The 13,536-nt window shown below is 37.9% G+C and overlaps 1 protein-coding gene across 4 annotated transcripts in view; it reads left to right on the top strand.

The window, feature by feature from the left end:
- Window positions 1–13,536, top strand: part of LOC126336762 (microsomal triacylglycerol transfer protein) — a 189,758-nt gene that overhangs the window by 158,731 nt on the left and 17,491 nt on the right. For all 4 annotated transcript variants that reach the window (XM_050000771.1, XM_050000769.1, XM_050000768.1 and 1 more), the window contains 2 exons: window positions 5,104–5,264; window positions 12,715–12,833. In XM_050000771.1, the coding sequence (XP_049856728.1) occupies window positions 5,104–5,264; window positions 12,715–12,833 (280 nt within the window). The remainder of the gene's footprint in view (window positions 1–5,103; window positions 5,265–12,714; window positions 12,834–13,536) is intronic.

The following is a 13,536-nucleotide window of genomic DNA, read 5'->3' as shown; positions in this document are numbered from 1 at the left end:
GCGACTGCTGTTGTACTCGTAAGCACAAAGAAGTATTTTTCATCTTCTGGGAACACCTTGGAATCAATAGTGGGGGGAAGGGGGGGCGAACTTTTCACTTGTATCACTACTTACACATAATAGCATTGTCTTCCTTTCTTTAGTTTTGTTACCTCCATGGCATATTATACCTTAACTGAATATGATTTTGCAGGAAGTAAATTGTAAAAGACGCCAGTTTCATGTGTGTTGAGAATGTATCTGGGCTCATAATCTTTTATCAGTCATGTTAGTGTTTTGTTCTTTCAATAGAGTATACTTTCTTTGACTGGAGCCTCACTTTTCAACTTACACTTGGTAACGAAAGATGATATTTTAAAATAATTCAACCAGCCATTCTTAGCACTGAAATTTTCACTGTCAATCTTTGGAGTGATTTATCGTATAGTATGATTCTGCTTATAGGAACACTTTCACTTTGCAGTCCTTGTAACTACTTAAGAAGAATGTTTTCCACATCACTAAATATAGAGATATGGATGTTCTTCCTTTTTGGGTCTACAGGAATCATTATATAGCTTTGACATTTAAGAACGCTCCCTTATTTTTGAATACACCACATGTGTAGATGGCACTAAACTGTATTTCCTCAGCATGTTGGAATGATTTTTGTTAATACTGTCATTGACAGTGCAGATGAACACCAGCTTTCGGTGAACTTTACACTTTCTATGTTTGCAGGCCATAACTCGACAAAAGCAAAACTGATAAAGTCAACACTTCAATAAACAAACAACTACACTTTTTGGGCTTCATAGTTTGTTGGCTCTGTGATGGTGACATCACATCATGTGACATACGTTACATGGAAATGGAAATCAGTTTCCAATTCTTTCAGCATATCTGCCAGTATCACTACAAAGGGAGTTGAATTACTGAGTTTGATCTAGTTATGTAATGACCGGATGAATCAATTACCATTTAATGTGTCTCATGACAAAACATACTACTTACGTGAAACAGAAAGAAATTGGAAACCCACTCAGGTCTGTTAGGAATTAAATATAAACTGGACTCCAATTTGCAACATATTTCATGTTCATTTCTTAAAAGTGGACTTTTTCTTAAAGCGAGGTTCTTTAAAAGCGTGGAGGAGTAGCAGTGTTCTTATGGAAATTTTGCCAGAACCAACGGAAATAGAACTAATGGAAATATTTCTTAAAAGTGGGATTTTCTAAAAAGTGGGTTCATTAATTCTATATCTAGTTCACTGTCATGACTGCTGTTTTAACACAAATCTACTTCTAGACTGGAGTGAGTAGTTAAGCCAATCTTTGTGGCTCTTTAATTAGGTGCTGTTAAATTACATTATTTACATAACACTCAAAACCAATAACATTAGAAAATGTACAATCATAATTAAAATGCTGTTCAAAAATGGCTCTGAGCACTATGGGACTTAACATCTAAGGTCATCAGTCCCCTAGAGCTTAGAACTACTTAAACATAATTAACCTAAGGACTTCACACACATCCATGCCCAAGGCAGGATTCGAACCTGTGACCATAGCAGTCGCGCGATTCTGGACTGAAGCGCCTAGAGGCACTCGGCCACCGTGGCCAGCAAAATGCTGTTCATAAATATACACACATTAACCAGAATGTCAGAGCTGAGTGAGCTTACTATGTTCATATTATCACATTTAACATCAATATTCATCAAAGTACAGATTTAATTGGATTTATACTACAATATTTGTGCTCAGCTAAATAATGGTTTTCAGCCAGTTTGAAATAATCCTCCCTAGTGTTTTATACTTCATTAGTAATCTGAAGTGAGACTACCAAGAACTTAAGAAGAATCTTATTCATTGTATTCTTTTTAATTAGTCACTATTTTCAGTGTTGTTATGGTAAAAATTTCAGTTAAATTCTTGTTATGCTACTAATGACAGACATGTAAGGTTGGTATAAAATCAATATGAAAATCATAATCCAGATACTTAGTTATAGTTAGTAACAGTTGTAATATACTTCAAATTTATCCATAGCTAGTGGAAGTGAGACAGTTGTAATTTAACAGCATATGAGACTAATTTGGCACAACCATACTCACAATGCTAATGACATTAAAATTCAATCATATTAAAGCTGAACTATCACAGAAGAGCAGGCTGTCATCTTCAGACACATACCACAACAAGAGCCAGAACTCAGTGAATGCAAGCACAAATTGGTTCATAAATACAAAAATAGTAAAATATTCAGACTAGGGTGTCATCACTGCCTTTCCTTAGCAGTTGGATTTCTTTGTTTATTAAAAAAATATTAACCAATTTGTGCTTTTATTCCTTAATGTATACAAAGAAGTATTGTGATGATATATGTGTCTGATGGTGGACAGTTGCTCTCCCGAAGTATCTCAGTTTCAGTGTGATTAAATCTACTCTGCAAAGCAATACGGATTCCGAAAACAGATGTCATGAAATTCAGCTTGTTCTGTCTGTTTGTTCACGGCACCAAAGATAGTAGTGGTCAAGTTGATGCTGTTTTTCTTGATTTGCAAAAGACATTCAATACTGTTCTCCACAGTGGAGTTGTGAACAAAATACACAAATTAAGTTTCCAAATTTTTAAAAATAAAACATTGTTACACGATAAAACTTTGTTGCCAACAGATACTACAATATTTTAGCTCTTTTTCAGCATAATCACCACCAAAAGTGAGACACCTGTCATATCACGGGATTAACTTTTTGAATTCTTGTGTTGTAGAACTGTGCTGCCTGAGAATGAAATCAGTAAATGGCAGTCATCTTCAGCTCTTTATCATTGTGGCGCTAGAAAAGATTAAAATCACTAGGAGTAAGATCAGGTCTGTATGGAGGATAATCAAAAAGCTCCCAGTCGAACTTCTTCAGAACAGTTGTTTTGTGCTGAAGTGCAAGGAGCATTGTCATGGATGCATACAATGCCTGCACTTTGCAGTCTATGCACCTTGTTTTGAAAGGCCTATTGAAATTTCTGCAGTGCTACAGAGTAACTGCCAGCTCAAATGGCTCTAAGCACTATGGGACTTAACATCTGTGGTCATCATTCTCCTAGACTTAGAACTACTTTAACCTAACTAACCTAAGGACATCACACACATTCATGCCCGAGGCAGTATTCGAACATGCGATCGTAGCAGCAGTGCAGTTCTGAAGCGCCTACAACCGCTCGGCCACAGTGGCCAGCTAATTGCCAGCATTCTCTGTTTACACCTCAGGGCAGGAAGTAACGAACAGAATGCTCTTGCTGTCCCAGAATACCATGCACATCAGTTTCTGCACTGGCACAGTCTGAGTTGTGTGTTGACTGGGGATTCACTGTAATCAGAAGGCACTAGCTGCTCCTTGATTTTTTTTTTTTTTTTTTTGGTAAACTGAGCAACACACATCTCATTGCCTATGACAATTCTGTCAAAGAACTTGTTGCTGTCATCATGGTACCACTACAAAAATTTCATTTCTGCTCCTAAGCAATTCATTTTGTGTTCAGGTGTCAGGTTTTCAGCATTACCTGGTACACACTTTCTTGAACATCAGATGCTAAGTAAAAATTTCATGCAAAATAGATTGTGATATCTGCAGAAAAAGTCTGTTGAGATCCGTAATTGTGGAGCGATGGTTCTCCATAATGTGCTACCATACCAGCTCTACAAGGTCATCAGTGATTGGATTTTTTTTTTGGGGGAGGGGGGGCGGAGGCAGGCGGTCACCGACGGCCTTCCTCAATATGTGGATTTTCACTACCTCCAGAAAATTGCCTGTGTACAGTGACACAGTATCTGCTCATGACCTTTGGCCCTTACATCTGACACAGCTAATGACAATTTTTGATTGGCTCTATGTTTTGTGAATTATGAATCTTTATCACAGGCCGAACCTTGGAGTATGCAGCAGAAAGAATAGGACCCACTATGTTCATCTTTGCTGCAACACTACCAGCAGCAGTCAAGATGTACCTGGCTGTCATGATTAGTTCTGTTGCACTTACCTGGCTGTCATGATTAGTTCTGTTGTACTTGAGCTATATCTACAGTTAAATACATTTGCTTAAAGACAAAGGAAAACTTAATTTATCTATTACCTTCCTAGGTTGCTAAGTACTGGACCAGATTTGTGACTGGATTCAGGACTTTCTAGTAGATAGAAATCAGTATGTTATTCTTAACAGAACAAAACTGGTAGATGTAAAAGTAGCTTGGAAGTATCCCAAAGCAATGTCAACAATATGTATAAATAGTTGATAATGTCAGAAAAATACTGTAGTAAAATGCAAGAAGACCTGTAGAAAATTGATAATTGCTGCAGGGCCTGACTGTTGATAAATGTAACACAACTTGCACATATAGATAGATATCCGTTACTGTTCAATTACACTGCATGCGACAAATAACCGAACACTGTAAGAATCCTAAAATACGTAGGCGTAACTGTGGGGAGCAATCTAAGGGAGAATGACCACAAAACTAATTTCGCCAAAAGCAGATGCCAGGCTGAGATTCACTGGAAGAATTTTAAAATGACCAAGATGAAAAGAATCAGAAATTTTAGTTCATATGGTGGCTTACCAGCAGGCGTCACTCCCATATTTCATTCGTGAATGGGCTATTGACAGGAAGGAAATGATAATCATGCCAAATGTACCCTCTGTCTCACACTGTAAAGTGACTTGCAAGATGTACATGAAGTATAATCTTAATCATCTTAAAAAACTACATGTAAAAGTGTGATTGAGCCAAATTATTCTCTTAAATTGTTAAACAACTATAAGGCTCCTGGGATCATATTCGTGCACACCAGAATCAGACTTTCTATAATTATATATAAAATTTCTAAATTGGAAGTGTAGTTTCTGCTTAGACAAGATTGACTGTATAGAGTTTTATTTTGCCAGTGCCTTTCATATAACAGTGCATTCAATTTACCACTTCTCCCTGGAAGCATAAGAACTTCTTGTCTCATTTGACACCTTAGCTGACATAGGCCTACTTCATCCAGATCAATGACATAACAGTAAAACTGATCTAACCATTACAATGCACAAGAAATAAAGACTATTTTGTTATTCGTATGGCAGGCTGCAACTTCTGGATGTGTTTGGTGCTGCACAGACTGCAGCAGCTCATGAAGCAGCTATGAAATATCTTCAGCTGCGTGATGATTCAAAACTGGAAGAGAATGAAAGATATTTTTGGGCTCTCTCTCTTGGTTCACATCCTAGCCCCCAAATTGTAAAAGGTACAGTATCAAAAATTTTATATTTATTGAAACTGTTGGACACAGATATATCTCAGTCTTTGTGCTTAGATATTTCTCAAAATGTCTCCAAAAATATTTTCATTTGTTATTAATTATTCAGTGTCTAGGCACAAGAGGATACTTAGTTCAAAGTTTAATAGAAAATTCAAGAAACATACTGTAGAATCAAATTCACAAACAAAAACAATGTATATAAAATTTGAAAGGTATACAATTAAAACTGCAAACATACTCAATTAATTTGTTTCATATGACAGAAGAATATAAGAAGTACTAAAATACAAAAGTTCTATATATGTGGGAATACTGAAAAGTAATGCCTTCAAACTTTTTATGTGGAAACTCTGTAAGACTTTCAAGTAAAACAAATGTTATTAACATTCTATGTGATGTGATTCTTCAATTTCTCCAGGCATATTTCATGACAAAATAAATCTCAGGTGAACAGCCTGGTGTGAGTGTACAAAGGACACAATATTTTGGTAATCGACCTTGCTGCCATCATCAGGTGTGCTGATCAATATTTCGGTAATCGATCTTGCTGCCATCATCAGCTGTGCTGATGTATTGCCAAGGGATGGTAGGCGTGAGGTATATATCAGATTCCCCTTTCCCATCCCTTGGGCACTCCTTCCGCTGTCCGTGCCGTGGGTGTTCTCTTAACCGTCCTTGCCGGGGTTCAACGCGTGGCCTGTGGCCCAGCATCTGGATGTTCCCTCGTAGGTCTGCGCCCAGGGAGGTTTGCTGGTGGCGTTTCAGAGATTCCTCTCCCCCTGCCCTCAAAGTCAGTACATTGAGGAATATTTCCATCTTCTCCTTAATCTGGGTAATGACTGGTTCCCAAGCATGGTGAAGGGAATAGCCTGTGTCACGATTCAGTTCAGGATTTCTTATTTTCATCTCTATAGCTTCTTTGATGATACATTTACAATATTTCGAAGTCCTTGTTAGGACTTTGGTCATGTCATAATCCATGCCGTGAAGTTCTGACAGACAATGCTCGGTGATTGCAGACTTATTAGACTGTTGCAATCCCGTGTGCCATTGGTGTTCATGGCATCTGTGTTCAATGTTATGAACTGTCTGATCTATGTATTCCTTACCGCATTGGCATGGTATTTTGTAAATCCCTGATTTACGTAAACCAAGGTTGTCCTTAACACTACCAAGAAGTGCTCTGGTTTTAGTTGCAGGGCAGAAGATGGTTTTTACTTGATATTTGCATAAAATGCATCCAGCGTTTCCCAATAAGGCTACACAAAATGGAATGAATACCATGGTCGTGCTTTCCTCAGGTTCTTCATTAGTTTTTGCCAGTTGTGTTGCAAGTGTTGGACGTAGAGCATCCTGGATTTGCCTTTCCTCAATTCTGTTCCTCAGAAAGATGGACTTCAGATGGACAATTCTTGTTGGAGACTGTCCTCGTCAGAGAGGGTGCGAGCTCTGTGTACAAGAGTTTTTAGTACACTGTTCTTCTGTGCGGGGTGGTGGCAGCTATCCTCATGTAGGTATAAGTCGGTTGAGTTTTCTTTCTATACACGCTGTGCTCCAGCCTGCCATCATCTCGTCTTTTGATGAGAACATCCAAGAAGGGGAGCATCCCATCTGATTCTACCTCCATGGTGAACTTGATATTCTCGTGTCTTGAGATGAGATGTGTGAGAAATTCCATCAGCTTGTCTCTTCCATTTGGCCAAATAACAAATGTGTCATCCATATATCTGAAGAAACAGGTAGGTTTTAGATGCACTGACGCTAAAGCTTCTTCCTCAAAATGTTCCACTTACATGTTAGTGACGACAGGAGAAAGAGGACTCCCCATAGCAACGCCTTCAGTCTGCTTATAGTAGTCTACATCTACATCTACAGCCATACTCCGCAAGCCACCTGTCGGTGTGGCGGAGGGTACCCTGAGTACCTCTATTGGTTCTCCCTTCTATTCCAGTCTCGTATTGTTCGACGAAAGAAGGATTGTCGGTATGCCTCTGTGTGGGCTCTAATCTCTCTGATTTTATCCTCATGGTCTCTTCGCGAGATATACGTAGGAGGGAGCAATATACTGCTTGACTCTTCAGTGAAGGTATGTTCTCGAAACTTTAACAAAAGCCCATACCGAGCTACTGAGCGTCTCTCCCGCAGAGTCTTCCACTGGAGTTTATCTATCATCTCCGTAACGCTTTCGCGATTACTAAATGATCCTGTAACGAAGCGCGCTGCTCTCCGTTGGATCTTCTCTATCTCTTCCATCAACCCTATCTGGTGCGGATCCCACACTGCTGAGCAGTATTCAAGCAGTGGGCGAACAAGCGTATTGTAACTTACTTCCTTTGTTGTCGGATTGCATTTCCTTAAGATTCTTCCAATGAATCTCAGTCTGGTATCTGCTTTACTTTATATGATCATTCCATTTTAAATCACTCATAATGTGTACTCCCAGATAATTTATGGAATTAACTGCTTCCAGTTGCTGAGCTGCTATTTTGTAGCTAAACGATAAGGGACCTATCTTTCTGTGTATTTGCATTACATTACACTTGTCTACATTGAGATTCAATTGCCATTCCGTACACCATGCGGCAATTCGCTGTAGATCCTCCTGCATTTCAGTACAATTTTCCATTGTTGCAACTACTCGATACACCACAGCATCATCTGCAAAAAGCCTCAGTGAACTTCCGATGTCATCCACCAGGTCATTTATGTATATTGTGAATAGCAACGGACCTATGACACTCCCCTGCGGCACACCTGAAATCACTCTTACTTGGGAAGACTTCTCTCCATTGAGAATGACATGCTGCGTTCTGTTATCTAGGAACTCCTCAATCCAATCACACAATTGATCTGATAGTCCATATGCTCTTACTTTGTTCATTAAACGACTGTGGGGAACTGTGTGAAACGCCTTGCGGAAGTCAAGAAACACGGCATCTACCTGTGAAACCGTGTCTAAGGCCCTCTGAGTCTCGTGGACGAATAGCACGAGCTGGGTTTCACACGACCGTCTTTTTTGAAACCCATGCTGATTCCTACAGAGTAGATTTCTAGTCGCCAGAAAAGACATTATACTCGAACATAATACGTGTTCCAAAATTCTACAACTGATCGACGTTAGAGATATAGGTCTATAGTTCTGCACATCTGTTCGACGTCCCTTCTTGAAAATGGGGATGACCTGTGCCCTTTTCCAATCCTTTGGAACGCTTCGCTCTTCTAGAGACCTACGGTACACCGCTGCAAGAAGGGGGGCAAGTTCCTTCGCGTACTCTGTGTAAAATCGAAATCTGTGTCAAATAGAAAATTCAGACATGTTCTAACATCAATATGTATTCTATTTGACTGTCAAACAAGTAAGTTTGGAGAAAAGACCTTCTTCCGAATAAGACAACAAACACAATCACCCTCATGCAAATGCAACTCTCAGTCTCACAACCACTGATTCTTGCTGCCAAGGCTAGACTGGTAGTGTGGCTTCGGCAGCCAGAGACAGCGGTCATACGCGTGAGTGTGAGAGTTCGAGAGTTGCGCAAGTGCAAGAGTTGCATGAGGGTGTGTTTTGTACAATTCAGAAGACTGTCAAACAACTAAGCTTTTGGTTAAAAGACAGTCTTTTTGTTGTGCCTATCTGTGGTGCTGTGGGTTGAGTAACAATTTATAATTCTCATGAAGTTGTCATTATTCCATCCCAGATTTTCCATTGTTTCATATAGAATGTTAGTAATGTGTGTTTTTATTAAAAAAGCTTTAAGAGTATTCACATTAGAAATTTAGGAGCATTACTTTTAACATGGCCTCTTATAATGAATTAAATGTGATAGTTTGAAAATTTACCTTTCGTGATTGTTAATGTGGGGTTAGCAAGGTTCAGATAACTACAGTTATGTGAAAATGATTAAGGAAAATACAGCAAAATGCACTTGCGCAAGTCAAAGTATCTGAGTAAACCAGTACCTTGGTTTTAGTTGACAAATTGGGAGGTTTCTAATTAAAATTTGCTAAAATAATGTTAAGTGTCTTTGTTGATCTATATATATGATTCCATTATTATACAGCTGAATGACGAGTAATTATATGCTTTGTGTGTGGCACTCTCTACTTTCTGGCACTAGCAGGTCACATATGTTTGTTTGAAATCATTCTCGGAGATAACCATATTTACGTTATGTTGGGTAGCTTATCTAGTGTGTACCATAGATTTGCATTTTAAGATTAATCTTTCCCTTATCTGAATTTTTCAAGTGGTTTTCTGTAGTTAAATAACACAAAAAAACTCACAGTAGCTCAGCAGGTACTTATTTTCCACATTTGATGAAAAATGGTCATTCTTAAAGTGACCTTGTGTCACTATTAAATCATTTGTAATTTGTGGTTATTTTAGTGCATACTTCTTCCTGATTGAGGTCCCTCAGCCAGTACATGAGCAACATGCTTCCAGTGTCATTCAGAGTCATTTTAGTGCATTCTTCTTCCTGATTGAGTTCTCTCAGCCAGTACATGAACAACATGCTTCCAGTGTCATTCAGAGTCATGACGAACATTTCAGCGCAGGGATGGATGTGATGGCATTTATTAGATTAGATTAATACTTGTTCCATAGATCATGAATACAACACTTTGTAATGATGTGGAACGTGTCAGGTTAATAAAAGATGTCTGTACAAGAAATTACATTACACAAAATATTGCATGACACCAATGAATAAGGCTTTTTTTTTTTTTTAAACTTAGTTTATATCTAAAAATTCAGCCAATGAGTAGAAGGAGTTGTCATCTAGAAATTCTTTTAATTTATTTTTAAATGTTAGTTGGCTATCTGTCAGGCTTTTGATGCTGTTTGGTAGGTGCCCAAAGACTTTTTTGTGGCAGCATAATTTACCCCTTTCTGTGCCAAAGTCAGATTTAACCCTGCATAGTGAAGATCATCCTTTCTCCTGGTGTTATAGGTATGCACACTGCTATTACTTTTGAATTGGGTTGGATTATTATCAACAAATTTCATAAGGGAATATATATACTGTGAGGTTACTGTGAGGATCCCTAGATCCTTAAATAGATGTCTGCAGGATGACCGTGGGTGGGCTCCAGCAATTATTCTGATTACACGTTTTTGTGCAATGAATACTTTTCTACTCAACGATGAATTACCCCAGAATATGATGCCATATGAAAGCAGTGAATGAAAGTAGGCATAGTAAGCTAATTTACTGAGATTCTTATCACCAAAATTTGCAATAACCCTAATAGCATACGTAGCTGAACTCAGACGTTTCAGCAGACCATCAATGTGTTGCTTCCAGTTTAACCTCTCATCAATGGACACACCTAAAAATTTTGAAAATTCTACCTTAGCTACAGACTTCTGTTCAAATTCTATATTTATTACTGGAGTTGTGCCATTTACTGTACGGAACTGTATATACTGTGTTTTATCAAAATTTAAAGAGAGTCCGTTTGCTGAGAACCGCTTAATTTTGTGAAAAACATCATTTACAATTACATCACTTAGTTCTTGGTTTTTGGATGTTATTACTATACTTGTATCATCAGCAAAAAGAACTAACTTTGCATCTTCATCAATGTGGAATGGTAAGTCATTAATGTATATCAAGAACAGTAAAGGACCTAAGACCGAACCCTGTGGGACCCCGTGCTTGATAGCACCCCAGTTTGAGGAATCAGCTGTTGTTTTAACATTACACGAACCACTTATTTCAACTTTCTGCATTCTTCCAGTTAAGTATGAATTAAACCATTTGTGCACTGCCCCACTCAAACCATAATGATTTAGCTTATCTAAAAGAATTCCATGATTTACACAATCAAAGGCCTTTGAGAGATCACATCACGAAAAATACCAATGGGTGATGTCCGGTTATTCAGAGCATTTAATATTTGATCAGTGAAAGCATATATAGCATTTTCTGTTGAAAAGCCTTTCTGAAAACCAAACTGACATTTTGTTAGTACTTTATTTTTACAAATATGGGAGGCTACTCTTGAATACATTACTTTCTCAAAAATTTTTGATAGAGCTGTCAGAAGAGAGATTGGGCCATAGTTGTTGACATCCGACGTATCCCCCTTTTTATGCAATGGTTTTACAATGGCATATTTCAGTCTATCAGGGAAAACACCCTGCTCCAAAGAGCTATTACATACGTGGCTGAGAATCCTAGTTATCTGTGGGGAACAAGCTTTAAGTACTTTGCTGGAAATGCCATCAATTCCGTAAGAGCTTTTACTATTCAGTGAGTTTATTATTTTACTGATTTCAGAGGGAGAGGTTGGTGGAATTACAGTTGTTTCAAACTGCGCAGGTATGGCCTCTTCTATTAATAGCCTTGCCTCTTCTAGTGAAGATCTAGATCCTATTTATGATTAACTATTTGGATGATAAGGGATCTTACTAAAAGAAAAGGAAACGGTTATTTAAATATCCAACATATGTTAAAATGAAAGCCAATGTCTTAGTACACACTAAGTTTGTTTCCTGTTTGTGAAGGTTTTGCAGCCAAGTTAATATCCATAATTGTTAAGTTTGCTAGTTCTTTACTACTTCTACTCTTACATGTGAAGGCTTGTTATGTTGTCAGAAGTGTAGTATAAGGATTTGGCTGTACTTTGTTGGGATTATTAATGACAATGAGACTAGAAAATTGTGTATCAAGAGTCCTCCCCCCCCCAGTACTAGAAGTAACCTTTCACTTTGCAGTCATACACCTGTCTCTTTTAGAATCAGTGTTTATAATGTTACCACTTATTTTACTATCTGTTGCAAACTCTTTATTGTATGATAGACTGTTGGGTGCTAGTATGGTTTGAATAACACTATAGTGAGCTCATATGCTGATATCTTGGCCACCAAGCTCAGACGACCTGAATATGATTGAACACATTTGGGACATTATCTGGCACCAGCTCTGTGCCCACAAACCACAGGCCCACAATTTACAAAACTGCATAGACATCTGGTGCCACATACTCCAGAAACCTACTGACTTCTTGAATCCATGCACGCAGAATCACTGCTGCACTGCATTCCAAAGGTGTATGGACACGGTATTAAGCAGATGGTCATAATGTTTTTTCTCATCAGTGTATACAATTTGCTTGAAGCCTTCAATCGATTTTCAATTCAAGAATAGAGCTAAGAAGAAAAGAAAAGGGATTCAATGATATATAGAATATGCTTTGTCAGTTTTATATTTTGAACACTCCAGTTAAGAAAATTGCAGGACAGAAGCAGAAAACAACGCTGAAAGATAACCATTCAACAGAACCTGAATGTGGTGTTAAATGTTTGTGTCACACATAAGAGACATTCTTAGTTTTTGGGCTGCCACTCTTTTTCTATCATAAATACATATTCCAAAGTGTGCGCACCAGCACTCATTAATTACTATCTTCTGATACTTTCTTCTATTTTTAGGTGTCTTGAAACTTAGTCATGAAACAAATCCAAGTGAGAAGCTGGAAGAAACTATTATTCTAACTGCTGCTGCTCTGTCAAATAGATTGTCTCATTTACCAGGAAGTGGGCAGTACAAGGTAAGCCAAGATACTTCAATCAAACGAGTATGATGATCCTGCAGAGTACATTTTAAACTGTTTACAAATAGATTAAAGCATTAGATTCACATTGTTTGTTCTGTAAATCTGCATTTATTATTTTCCAGTGCAGCAACTGGCGGGGCACATTTCATAGATTCATTTCAACTATTGAGACTAGGAACTACAAACTATAACCTCAATGCTGTTTTGTATTCTTCCATTGTAATGATTTTTATCCTTTTTGCTTAGTATTTATGTAATACAAAGACTGTGATATTTCAGGAGAAACTAAAACATGTTGCATTTCAGCATGCTTCAACAAATATAACACATTTTCTTTAATGAATGGATAGCAAATTGAGGACAGAATGTAAATGTGTATATGAAGTTAGACCACTCCTCAACAAGTAGAAATGTTTAGCTGAATGCACTCATGTTCTCTCTCTCATTCTCTCTCTCTCTCAATCGCATGTGCACACATAAATTATTCTCTCCTAGAACTACAAATGGCACATTTTTGTAGGGAATGTGCATATTTGTTTCACAATACAATACCAATTCAGAGAGACATTATTTGTACAGTTAATGTGGTCACGCAAATAAACCCGATAAACCAGCTGAATTTATTGCTGCATAGTAACTGTAAATTAAAGACAATTTTGTCATTGGAAGTCCGTTGCTGTCATTTTATTTTGAGTTT

This window comes from Schistocerca gregaria, chromosome 2 (genome assembly GCF_023897955.1).
Source record: "Schistocerca gregaria isolate iqSchGreg1 chromosome 2, iqSchGreg1.2, whole genome shotgun sequence".
In the NCBI taxonomy this organism is placed as follows: domain Eukaryota; kingdom Metazoa; phylum Arthropoda; class Insecta; order Orthoptera; family Acrididae; genus Schistocerca; species Schistocerca gregaria.
Note: the sequence above shows the minus strand (reverse complement) of the source record. Positions and strands in the feature narration are given on the sequence as shown.